The sequence below is a fragment of the Anopheles merus genome, chromosome 3R, assembly GCF_017562075.2.
Source record: "Anopheles merus strain MAF chromosome 3R, AmerM5.1, whole genome shotgun sequence".
Classification (NCBI taxonomy): Eukaryota; Metazoa; Arthropoda; class Insecta; order Diptera; family Culicidae; genus Anopheles; species Anopheles merus.
In genome coordinates this window covers 29,955,961-29,969,564 of record NC_054084.1, presented here as the reverse complement: position 1 = coordinate 29,969,564, position 13,604 = coordinate 29,955,961, and the positions used below count along the sequence as shown (strand labels likewise).

Below are 13,604 nucleotides of genomic sequence, written 5' to 3'. Positions count from 1 at the left end.
TTATTTCAACACTTTTTTAACTAGCTGCCTGTCTGTCGGGAAGCATTATTTCTACTTTTATTAATCGGGAAAGTAATTTTACTAATTAAGCTTGGCGTCCATGTTTGAAACAATTAACATGCGTTTGTCACTCAACAGCTTACATACAGTTTTGTTGCTTTCAGAAAAAAAACACTTAACATAATTGAATGCGATAACGTATGGCACACATAGCGAAGTAAGAAAAAACAGTAACATATGAAGAGAAAAAACTCTCCCCCTACATGCTAGCGTCACGCACTCACCGTGACGAACAACTGCAACCCAGCAGTTAATTAAACGAGCTCACGCGCTAAAACGGCTTAATCAAAGTCCGTACTAGAATGACACTTCAATTAACAAGCTGTCGGCTGGTGCAAGCGCACGGTTTGTCCGCTTCCACTTTTTCCAGTTTACTACTTTTCCAATGTTCACTATTCGCTGGCCTTCCCGTTTTTTTTTCTTTTTTTCTATTCTTTATTATTATTTTGCCCCTCGATGTATCCTGTTTCTTTGTGCTTCGTTATCGACGTGTTACATGTTTGACGGGTAGCTCGTTTATTACATGAAGTCAATCTGATGCCTGCACTACGCTGTCACCAAGGGGTGGTACTTGGAGTGTAGTGTTCGGAACCAAAGCGAAGGAAACAAGGTGCTTTCAAGTGCATGGAAGGACGGCCGTAGTATTAGGTTCATGTTGTGTTTCATCGGAAAGGTACTGGGCTTTCTTTGTTAAGGGTCAGACGTTTAAAAACATGGATTGACTTTTTTTTTCTTTTATCATTGAAGTTTTATGACTTGAATAAAATGTATTGTTCCTTTTTTAAGAATTTTTGTTGCCTTACTTCGGATCACTTGATACCGTTTTCATATAAGTTATCTTTATTGACTTTCTAATCAAATTATGAAATTCAACAATCTTTCAATTATATGTTTCAATCAATCAATTAAATCTGCTACAGAAGCGTTAAAGTGTAAAAAATGACCGAACATTGGGCAATAGATGGGAACAAGTAATCCGAAATCCAATGCAATCATCACTCGATATAACGCGCTCTAGCCAACCGTAGGTAAGTTTACTTTTTGCTGCAAACATTGAAAATTAATTATAACAAAATGCATATGTTACACACCACGAAATTGTCTAAATCGAATAAAACTTCGTTCGGCTGCTGCACCCATGGACACCATCTGAAGCCTCTGATCTGAGATCAGATCTGATCACGTTTTCCAGCAAGGCAGTGCACTGATTCACGCCGAAAATTCTTTAGAAAAGTTAAAACATGTAGTCTCTTTAAGATTAATTGTTGATTTGACATCAAACTTTTGAGAGTCCTGCCATATTCTACACATTTTCTACACGTCTCTTTCAAACGGATATCTCCCTAATACGTATATTCTCTTAACTGCATATGGAATTTGGTTGCCTAGATACAGTCGTTAACTCGCACGACCTAACAACATGCCCGTCATGGGTTCAAGCTCTGTATGGCCCGTACCTACCACACTAGGCGTGAATTTCATGCTATAGGTATTCAATAAGTCACTTGATAAGTGCCAGGTCTTCACTGACAACGGGTGGTGAGCAAAAGAAGAAGAAGAAGAAGAAGAATAATAAGAAGAAGAATAAGAAAAGAAGAAAGAAGAAGAAGAAGAAGAAGAAGAAGAAGAAGAAGAAGAAGAAGAAGAAGAAGAAGAAGAAGAAGAAGAAGAAGAAAATCATCGCTGGTTTGCTAAATAGCTCTATCGACTCATCGCCTTTGTTGCATCGTGTCGATATCTACCATCCCGACCACTTAGGTCTAGAGAGACTCTTCGGGTCGTTCAGCCTCGCTCCAGTGCTGGCGAGTCTGACACTATGTTTCGCATGTCGGCTGTATTCAACACTGTTTCGGATTACTTCGACTTCAACATCTCAACTCAGTACTTCAAGGAACGTCTCCGGCTTCTGCCGTGGCCACAGTGAATTGCTATACAAATCTTGTTTTTGCTATGTATTTTTTTTATTGTACTGTTTCCCATCTTAATTAGGCCATACGGCCCGTTGAAGATTAACTAATAAATAATAATAAATAACTTTTCAAAAATATCGGACAAAGGATGTCTACTATCTCATGATAATGGATATTATATGTTGTTTAACAAATTGTTTAATATCAAAAATAAATATCTCTCAAAGTAGGAAGACACTAGGAAATATTCTATCCTTTCATAGCGTTAGTTTACCTTGTTTTCGTACCGCAAAGAGAATCTTTTCTATATAGTTCCACAGCATATATTTCATATCATGGTAAACAGTTTGTCTTTATATTTAATAAGTTATTTATAAATTATTTATTGCTATCGTAAAGACTTATCCGAACGACTAAAGGTATGGGAAGCACTGACATTAATTGTGAAATATTTCGATTACCACAGTACACCCGTAAACTACAGCACCACAGCCAACGAACGTCAGGATATAAATCAGGCACTCTATTGCCCTTTCAAATCGCCTTTGTGTACCCGAAACCTTTTTGGTAGCTCACGCACTTTATCGTCCCCCAGTCTGCCGCACGCGCGACGCTAATCCGTCCACTTTGCTCAGCTCGAGCCACTCAGTTCGCTACAGATCGCCGGTGCGATCGCAATCAAAAGATCGACCCCAGTCCCTCCACTAACTATTGCGATAGGTTTTGCAGAGCAAGAACCACACAAAGAGCCCCGAAGGAGGCTAGAGCCAACACAGCTGGGCGGAAAGCTTAAAACTTTAAAGCTTTTGTTCTATGTAGAACATAGAACGACCACGAATAGTTCACCCGGCAAAGTGTGTTCAGCTACAGTGCGCTACACGTTCCCGAACGAACGGCCGTGTCCGACAAACAAGCAAAAAAAAAACACTTTTTTCCTTCTACATTCGCTGTACAAGGAAGAACCGACTGCGGCTTGCGTGCCTGTGTGTGATATGGTGATTTAAAAAATGGTGGTTATTGGACATTGGAACGTTGCCGCTACTACCACTACTAAGTGATTGAGTGACGGACGGCTGGCTGCTGACGTGCGCTCGGCTTCGACAGCGACAGACGGAACGGAGACGGACGTGCTGCCAGTACGCGGCAAGCAGCGCATTAATGGCAAGGATTTGTTGAGGTAAATATTTCCTGCAGTGGGGTCTTTTCTCTCTTTCGCTCTCTCTCCCTCCGGCTTGCACACTGCGTGTTTGAGCGTGTTGGTCAGCCGATAGCGCAGGTCAGCGCACGCATACGCATGCGTCCTTGCGGGATGCTGTGCGCTGGTCCGGAGGCTGCGTGTATGTGTGTGTCTGCTACGCTTCCCGCTTTAAACAGGCGACACCAATACGCTAGTTCCAAGTGATAGGCACCGATGTGTGCGTAGGACACGGTTAGCAGCGTTTGTGTTGTGTGCGCGATGCGTTTGTTTTTCTGCCGGCGCTGACGATATCGCCCGGTCAATGATCTTAGCCGTAGGTCATCGATCTAGCGAGATGATGAGTAAGCGCAGAGGGAGTTTTAAACTTTTTTCCGATACAATCTGTTGGATTAATGAACTGTTTTCAATAGGACGCAAATCTAAACATTACTTAACGCAAAACAACCTGTTTGTTTACTGTGGATTGGGCAATCATTGGAGCGTTTTTAAGCAATTTTTGAGCAAATTTTAAAGACATCTTGGAAGCGTTAAAAATGGCTCTCGTTTTAAGGACGCTTGATGGTGCAGAGCGCAATGTTGGGGTGAAGCATTCCAGTTTAATTGGTCTAAACGTTAGCACTACACGTTAATTGCCTCAAGCTTCTGTACAATTGTTCTCATTGGAACGTACAAAAAACAAAAAAATCAAAACTATCCCAAAGCCTACTCATTCATAGAGCCCCAATTGGACCATCCATCTTTGTTTCGATGGGCAACAATTTGATCGATGTATGCTGCCCACAACCCTTTTGGTGGGGGGGGGATGAAGAGGATATGGCACGCCCGGAAAGCTCGCAAGCTCGTTTTATTGCTTCCGATGAATGAAAGCGAATAAATCTCACGCGGCTCAAAAACTGTTACAAATTGCCCTCGACGGTTATTAGTCACTCGTTAGTGTATGAGTGTGTGTGTTTGTTCTTGTGTGTAGTACTATGTTCTGCCTCCGGGAAATGCATCCATGTCGGCGGTCTCCGATGCGTCTACCATGGCGGGAGTAATATGGACGCCCGAGTGTGATCGTGTTGCAGCCAGTGAATAGGGCTGTGCAACGGAGATGTTGCTGCAAATGCCTTTCGTACCCACATGTGTGTGTGTGTTTGTGTGTGTATGTTTTAAGGGGATGAAAATGGGAGAGGTAACAAGATATAACAGAACCGCCAAATGCCTAACAGCTAAACAACCGTTTGGCGCTTTCGCGTGGTGCCCGCTGACAGCAAGGGGTAACCGGTATGATTTATGTGTTATCTGATAATAGCGCTATCGGCGCCCGTTTGGCACACTTTCAGTGGGGACTTGTTTTTTCTTCCTTCCTTCCTTCTCTCCTTCCTCTCCTCTTCTCACTCCTTCGGTGGATGATGGTTTGGGCTTTTGTTTCCTTTTTCGCACCAACACGATCAGTCATCAGGGCAGGGATGATTTGTTTTTGAGCCGAGCCGTACACCCGACAGGGTGTGAAAAGGATTAAGGATCGCGTTGAAAAATGGCACACATTACACAAGGCGAGGAACTGTTGATGGACATTTTCGGGCTGACTTCTGCTTCAGGCTTTCAACAATTCATCACGATTACACTGGTGAAGGTGTAAATATTGTGTTTTCGATTACAAATTTGAAAATGGCTGGTATTATTGAATCCGTTCGTAGCGGCGGCGTACGTCCCGACACTTATTTTTCTTACGTACTAGATGGTTGCTACAGTTATTTACCGCGGTGTTGTAGGACCGGGTCAAGAAATGTCTTGCCATACCTAGAATTTCATGTGAGCGTCGTACGTTCCCGCTACGAACGGATTCAATAATACCAGCCAATATCTTTTTTCGGTTTGATTAAACTGTTCTTAGCAAGCAAAAAAGGGAGCAATAAAATTGATTCTAAAGGCCGGGGGACATTGTCCCAACTCGCTAGTGTAATTTAGATTTTCACCAGCGCATCTGGCAGCGGCTGATGGATGCATTTTGCCAAGCAATTTGGTGCCGCCATGTTTTTTGCTTAAACCGTACTGGAAATGCTTTGTAATTGATAGATAAATATGTTTTGTAAGTATTTCAGTCATGTTCCCATTAAAAAAACGATGTACAAAACAACCCTTGATGACCACAAAAATCTTCCATCAGTCGCTTCCAGATGCGCTGGTGAAAATCGAAATTACACTAGCGAGTGCAGACAATGTCCCCTGGCCTTTATAACACATCACATCCCCAACCATCAACTTTTCTTATTGAAGGATAATAATTTGGGGTTTAATTTCCGGTTTATTTTCCCTCCCCACCCCAGACGACGATTGAACATTGCACGGTATATCCTGGCAGGATTTGAAGACTTTGACCACAAACTTCCGATGGACATGTTGATGCGATAACGCAAGACGACCCGCAAGAGACAGACATCACTCACGCTACGGTGGCATATTGTGGCAACAGACAGGATAAAGACGCAATCGACGCAACCTACAGATCCCGGAACTTCCCAGAACACTCAGTCACATTGCAAATTCCTGGGCTTCCCCTGTTTTTTTCCTTCCGGCTGGCTGGTTCCAGGCTTCCAAATCCCAACCGTTATTACCCTACTTGCTCCGAGCCGAAGCGCTATCCCGTACAGCCCTGGTGCGGTGCAAAATGATGGCATCCTGTTCGTCGTTTAACAAGCACATCTTCCTCAATGGTGGACCGCCGAGCGAGACGACGAGCGAAATCTCGTCGGTCGAGAGCGATTGGGGCGATCTGCGGCTGATTGCGGCGCAGCTGGGCGTCGCCAATCCGGACGATCTGCACGTGGAGCGGTTCAAGGTCGACCGGCAGAAGCTGGAAGACATGATAAAGGGTAAGGGGGAGCAAGCGGTGCATCACGACATTCAGACGGTTATCTTATACTTGTGTGCTTGCATCTCTTTTCAGTGGAAACATATTCAGAGGGAATGAATAGTGCCGAGGAGTTCTTCACGAATGTAAGTATCTGTTCGCAAGAATGCTTCTGCTTCGTAGTCATCAACACCACTTCCCGCAGATCATGAAGGAGACCACCACCTATGTCAGCTGGCCCTGCCGGTTGAAGATCGGCGCCAAGACGAAGAAGGATCCCCACATCCGGATCGTAGGCAAGATGGCGGACGTGCTGCGGGCGAAGGATAAAGTGATGGCCCGGCTCGACTCCAGGGTAAGTGGCATCTATGCCCCTTTTCGTCCGTGCCTAATCCACCCGTTTTTCACCACCCGCAGGGTAGCCGCGTGATCATGAAGATGGACGTCTCGTACACGGACCATTCGTTCATCATTGGGCGGGGCGGCAACAACATCAAGAAGATTATGGAGGAGACCGCCACCCACATCCACTTCCCGGACTCGAACCGTTCGAATCCGACCGAGAAGAGCAATCAGGTGTCGATGTGCGGCAGCATCGAGGGGGTGGAACGGGCGAGATCGCTGGTGCGCAACTCGACGCCGTTGCTGATCTCCTTCGAGCTGCCGATACTGGCGCCGGGCAAGACGCCGCCGGACAACGACACGCCGTACGTGAAGGAGATCGAGGCGGAGTACGGGGTGCAGGTGATCTTCTCCACCCGACCGAAGCTCCACTCGTCGCTCGTGCTGGTGAAGGGGTCGGAAAAGGAGGAGCGCATGGTGAAGGAGGCGACCCGCCGGCTGATGGACCTGATGTGCGAGAATATGGCGGTGAGTGAAGGGGGTAATTTCTTTGACGAGGACGGGGTTTTAGTTGTTGCGAACATTTGCACTTTCCCGAAAGAGGGCGCTATTCGCAGACTTTTTAGCTTGCTTACAGAATGTCACATTTTTCGGCAGGAAGATAGTTACTGAGAACATTGTTGATCAAAATCATTATTTTACTTACATTTTTTATTTGACAGAATGTTTTGACTTCTGACAGCTTTTAGTTGTGAAATCGATTGAGGCGTTTGAATTGCTAATTTCAAATTGTACGTTTAATCTTGAAAATAATCTAATGAACTCTTAGATTTGAAGGAAAACACACTAGACTACTATAGAACTAAAAGTTAGTATCGTATTTCTTCATCAATCTTTCGTTTACTTAAGTGTTGGGATTGATAAAAGTTACTGTCAGTTCTTTATAGTGTTATCGAAGGAGGCGTTAAACTCTATTTGATTTGAATATACCGTTATTTCGACTTTTTAAGAGATAAGAACTAGAACTAGAGGGTTAAGACGTTTTTCTTGAGTTTTGTTTTTGCTTTGAAATATTGATAAGTATTGGAAACATCTGTTGGAGTTCTGTTGAACCATGGTCCACTTGAAAGGTCCTAATAGGCGTTCAACTCGTACTAAGTTACGTTGCTATCGTGCAGTGGAACAAAACAACTAAGCTGCAATTTATATTTTAATTCTGAGATCTGTTCCATTCAATTCATTATTTCCAATTTCAATCATGTATCTTTCATTCATCATGAATAATTCAACCAGTTTGTTGATTACATTTCCAAACCCCTAAGACGACCAAACGACTACTCTGGCTATCTCCGGTATGAAGCCGGCCAAAACCTGCCTTCATACCGGGATGCCTCGGCCTTGCCTGCTCAACCCTTTACTAAAGACTAATAAATCTATTTGCAGAGCCAAATACCGGTGCACATGCAGCTGGAAATCTCGACCCAGCATCATCCGATCGTGCTCGGCCGGTCGTCGAGCAATTTGCGTGAAATTATGAACCGCACCGGTACACAGGTAAATGTCCAATCGATATCGAACTGCTTGCGGGCGTTCCGGCGTCCGGGGGGGTGAAACCCAGACCACGTCGATGATAACGATGCTCCAGTAGATAGTACCGCCGCTTTCACTGCTTTCCCATTCCTCTGTTTTCTCTGGTGGATTGCAAAACCCGGGACCCGTTGCAGATAATGTTCCCGGATGCAAACGATGTGAACATCAAGCCAATCAAGCGCTCCCAGGTGACCATAACTGGCTCCATAAACGGTGTCTACCTAGCGAGGCAGCAATTAATTGTGAGTAACGGAACCGGCCCCATTCGTCCATGTGGTCCGTCCCGACGTGTCCTTGTGTGTGTAATCATCTATCTCCTTTTCCTCTCTTCCCTTCCAGGGAAGCCTCCCGATAGCGCTCATCTTCGACTACCCGGAGAACACGGTCGATTCGGACGAAATTACCAAGCTAATGCTAACGCACGACGTGTTCATCTCGGTGCGGCAAAAGTCCCGCCAGAGCACGCTCTGCATCGTGATCAAGGGCATCGAGAAGTTTATCGCCAACATCTACGAGGCGCGCCATCAGCTGCTGAAGGGCGGTGGGGCGCGCGTTGTCGCCGAAATACCGCGCACGTACTTCGGGCCGAACGAGCACCCGCAGCAAACGAGCCAGAACATATCGGCACTGTTGGCGGGCCCGGTAGCGCCACCGTTCTCGCCGCTGTCACCCATCAATCCGCTACCGTTCGTCGGATGGCCAACGCCAACGTCGGCGGCCGCGGCGGCGGCTGCGGTGGCGGCGGCTGCAGCGGCCGCCTCCCTGCCGTCGACTGATTTTGCCTTCAGCCACATGCGGGGTCAGTTCCAGAACTTCCACGTGCATGGACCGGGCAAGATGCCGGCGGGCCATCATCATCAGCTGCTGCCGCTTTCGCTCCCGCCCGGGCTAGAGCGGGCAGTACCGGCAGGTAGTTCGGCCGGGAAGATGAACCAGCTTTCCAGCCCCCATTTGCTGTCCGTACCGGGGCACGGGGTCGGTGGTGGAGGCAGCGCATCTTACCTACAAAATCAGCAACACCAACATCATGCCCAGCAGCAGCAGCAGCATCATCACACGACGCATTCGCACCATCAACGCAATCAGCAGCATTCGAACGGGAACTGCTCGACTTCCACCAGCCTAACAGTGAGCCAGAACAGCAGCCACAACGATATCCATTCGAGCGGCTACCAAAGCCTCAACTGTTCCAGCAACTCGCTCGACCAGCAGTTCCCGAGCAACTCGTCCGCGTCCGGCTCGGTGTCGCAGGTGTCCTCCAACTCGCTGCTGAACAGCTCGCCCGACCATCAAAGTCCGGGCGCGGCCGGGACGAGCGGATTGAACCGGTGCCGGCTTTCCGTCTGCACGCCGGAAAGTCCACACTACCAGTCGGAGCTGGAGCAACGAACGCCACTCGCGTTCGAGCAGAAGGTAGGTGTGGTGCGTTAATATCTACCCGTGCACCTGAAATGACTAACAGTTTTACCTTGGCACCCACTTACAGAGCTCCCTGGCCGACACGTTCCTGTTCAATCTGGATCCGCGCGTGGTGGCGGGTTACAAGGCGATGCACATGTCGCCCCAGCAGGGTGAAATACGCACCCCGACGCTGTCCTGGCAGGGGCTCGGGCTAAGCCAGTCGTCGCCCGCCCCGCTCGAGGCGTGCGATCTCAGCTGGGCCAACACGAGCAGCTCGAGCAGCACCGGAGGTGGTCGGGACGGTGGTGGCGGTAGCGGCTGCGCCAACACCAGTACGAGCAGCTCGAGCAGCGGGGCGGCTGATTCGCGCCACAACATGACGACCACCATGATTGAGGTGACACCGCGGCATCAGCGCGAGCAGATGTCCCAGTATAACGACGTCACCACCATCCTGACCGGGCTGGGGCTCGAGCACTACATCAAGAACTTCATCAACGGCGAGATCGACATGACCGTCTTCCAGACGCTCACCGATCAGGATCTGCTCAATCTGGACATTAAGCCGCTGGGGGCGCGCCGGCGCATCCTGATGGCGATACACGATCTGAGCGTCCGGCAGGGCGGTGGGCTGTTCGGGTCGTCCGCCCTGTCACCGTCGGCCCTACCGTCGTCACTGTCGCGCTTTTCCGGCTCGGCCGCACCCGGTGCAGAGCGCCGGAGCTCCAGTGGGCAGTAGGTTAAGGAGAGGCAGCCTACTCGACGGGTGATGCGATGTGGTGTGTGCGCGAGCGGCTGTCGCCTGAAGAGAGCGAGTTGTGCGCTTTAATGGCATGAGATCCCGCGAAACGCGGAAGTATTAAACACTAATTAATTAAACCTCGCGCTTAATTAATGAAGCGTCTTACAATGCGGACGATACGTTCCTGCAAATTGCAATAATTGAACATCGAGTGTGTACAATCGAGTAGTTCGGGGCAGCGAAACACTAAAGGATCCTGCCTCTTGAGTGTCCTTTAAAATTGGAATGCTTCGGAAAGTATCATTCGCTTGCACTCCATCCAACCGTCTTCTGTCCAGCTGTCGCTGTCATCCAGCGGGAGGCGAAAATTGTGCCCTAATCATTGCAAAAGCAGAACCTCCCAAAAAAAAAGATACACACACACGCAAGCGGAAAAGATAAAAGGCTTCGGGCGATGGTAACCGACGGGACAGCTGGAGTACTTTTGTGCTCATCCGGACAGTGCACCGTCTCCGGCAGCGGTGGTGGTGGTTTGAAATAAGAAGCTCAATTTCCTCCCAACCAATAAGGACCAAAGCAGAGACAGTCACACAAAGTACAAAGACAGCACGAATTCGACCTGACATAAGGAGGCAGCTGGCAGGACCGGGAATTGGAACGTACAATAATTGCAATTAAATGCAACGGCATCCGCTCGGCTAATCCTGTTTCCCCGAACACGGTCCAATAGTCCGGCGTTCCCACCCGGTGCCACACCGAAGTCAGTGGCTACCAGGGTGTGTGTGTGTGTGTGTGTGTGTGTGTGAGATGAAGCCCAAACAAAGCGGGCAGCCAACAGCAACCGATGTACCACGACGCAACTAGTCAACCGAGCAGCCACTGACACAGGCCGGCTCCTCAAGACAAGACAAATCCGGAGTCGCTTTTTAAACTTGAATTTCGTTTTAATTCCATTCACTCCTCCCACCATGCCACGCTTCCGCGAGCAGCTAAGCATCGAGTGTCGCTTCATCTACTCCCTATCCACCACGCTTCCGCCATACGACTGCAGCGCCATCTCGCGTCAAACGAGCGCAAGGCTCGCTTCGATCGGTACCAGGCGGTACTACCGCAACACACTTTCACGCCCGTCGAGCGACTACTCTTCGCGCACATCCTTCCTCCTTTTTGCTGCATGATTCTCGTCCTTTTGCTGACGCTTTTCTAATTGCATGCTTTTCATACAGTTGCATTGATTTTAATTTTGAATAGATACAAACCGCACACCCGCGTTGCATCGCGCATCGTACGACGGGAGGGTTGATGGTGCCTTAGGCACGAAATCAACTAAAACCCCGACGGCAGACACGGTGCGGGATGGTGTTTGAAAATAATTTATTTAATACTACTTCGTTGACATGCACTTTGTAAACAGCAAAGAAACACCAAGAGCACAACAACTAACGATACGTTGAGAACTAGGGCAGTAGTTTTGATAATGAAGCTGTAGAGCGCTACCGTTCATCAGCAGACTTTTTCTTCGGGCGTTTGCTTCCTAGTTTAACGAAACCTTTGCTTCCGCTGATGAGGAGGAATAATGTAGGCATGGTTTTTTTTAGCTCAGTGCACACCGTTCATACTGCTTCCCATCAGTATCCGGCCTGGTTTCATCAAGTTATCGTCAACCCTCCCAAATAACTGCAACCAACGTGTGTGCGGTTTGTCCAAATTGTTGTGTTCTTCATTATTACTTTTTCCACCAGTCGTTTTATCCATTAGAACTATATTGTTTTTTTTCTAGCTTCTTCTCCTCTACACTTCTTAGAGATTTTTCAATTCATTTAAATTGTTACAAGTTAACAGATTAGTGCATGCGTAGCCTGTTTTTTTCCTTCCTCCCGTAGACTGCCTTTTCTTTTTTTCCACAGGGGAAAAAATAAACCCAGAAACCTCAGCAATAGGTTCGCACGCGTTCGCTTCGAATAGTTAGGTAGATTATTATATTTTGGAAATTGTTAAAGCAATTATGTTGAAATTATACTCAAAGAAAATATGCATGTTTAAGCGGCTGTGCCAGTGATTGTAAGCAACAACAAAAAACAAGCATCCGAAACATTTCTATCATAGTTTTGCTGGTGCTTTTTCTGTCTCTGCTTCATCCATTTCAAAGAAATCCGCTACAAATATCCACTACTAATACCAGTCGCTACGAGGGATGATGGAACTATTTAATTACTTTCCAGCCAGCCAGCTGTTGCCTGTTGTTGTTTGTTCGCTCCACACTGTCCATTATGTGTGTGTGTGTGTGTGTGCGCGTGTGCGTGTGCGTGTGCGTGTGTGTGTGTGTGTGTGTGTGTGTGTGTGTGTGTGTGTGTGTGTGTGTGTGTGTGTGTGTGTGTGTGTGTGTGTGTGTGTGGTGTGTGTGTGTGTGTGTGTGTGTGTGTGTGTGTGTGTGTGTGTGTGTGTGTGTGTGTGTGTGTGTGTGTGTGTGTGTGTGTGTGTCACTCAAACATCCCCGACCGCACGCTGGCAAGACTGAAGCTTACGGAGAAAAGCTTTTGCCAGCATCCGCGTCCCCAAAGCACCGTATCATTTGCCCCCTCCCCCGCCAGGCTACCGGTTGTCAACGGATTAATAAACTGTATCATTTCATTTTAAGCCCAACGCGGAAACGATCCGGCTACCGGTACCGGCTAGAGGAGGAATTATTTTCCCAAACAACACCGAAACGCAATCAGCAGCAGGTAGCTAATTGAACGACAAAATGGAAGCGAACGGAATGGAATGGTTCTGCTTCTGCTGCTGTCCGGGAAAGTGTGGAAGCGAATGGGCTGTTCTTGAGAACTCGAATCGTGGGAGACTTTGTTGGTACACGCGCAGCGCCGGTATTGGCGAAAGGTGTCGCGAAACCAGTAAACCATTGGTGAGATGATATAATTAGTGTTGTAGCGCCCGGAAAAGGGAATGGGCTAGCAAGCAAAGCAAGCAAGGATAATTCTGTAATTAAAGGGCTCCTGTCGGTTGGGAAAGTACACCCCAAGGCTCTAAGTGGTTGTTTCAATTTAGCGGATCTGTTTTGAACTACCTCAATCATAACCGGCACAGCGTGTAATGTGTTTACAGGGGCGGTTTGAAATACATGTGCGAAGGGTTTTGTCTAATTCCTTTTATTAAATATGAAGATTATAGGAGTATTGCAGAAGGATGAGTAGGTGGAAAGAAAATAATGAACAAAAATGATAATAGTTTGATGTGACCAAAATGAAGATAAATACTTCAAAGGTTTGAAACATCTTGAGGGTTGAAGAATTGATTTTGTTTTGTTTAGACTTGCACGGGAAATAATGGGGAAATAATTGTTTTGAAAGAATAATTTAATATGAATTTTGGCTAAAATTTGAAGTTTTTTATGTTTTTTATATGGATTAAGAACTATAGATGAACATTCCGTCTACTTAAGTGATAATAATGAACAAAAATGTTAAATTTTTCCTACTCAACTGACAGTTGAGTCCTACTTCACAATATTGTGTCATGTTTTGCTGT

At 47.1% G+C, this 13,604-nt stretch overlaps 1 protein-coding gene across 1 annotated transcript; it reads left to right on the top strand.

Moving 5' to 3' along the window:
• The first annotated feature begins 2,965 nt into the window (after positions 1-2,965).
• On the top strand, positions 2,966-11,939 carry LOC121596636 (protein bicaudal C). Its single transcript, XM_041921738.1, has 9 exons — positions 2,966-3,147; positions 5,481-6,026; positions 6,101-6,150; positions 6,210-6,359; positions 6,422-6,874; positions 7,790-7,900; positions 8,071-8,178; positions 8,276-9,349; positions 9,423-11,939. Exons 2-9 carry the CDS (start codon positions 5,822-5,824, stop codon positions 10,074-10,076), a joined length of 2,805 nt encoding a protein of 934 aa, XP_041777672.1. The 5' UTR covers positions 2,966-3,147; positions 5,481-5,821; the 3' UTR covers positions 10,077-11,939.
• The last annotated feature ends 1,665 nt before the right edge of the window (positions 11,940-13,604 follow it).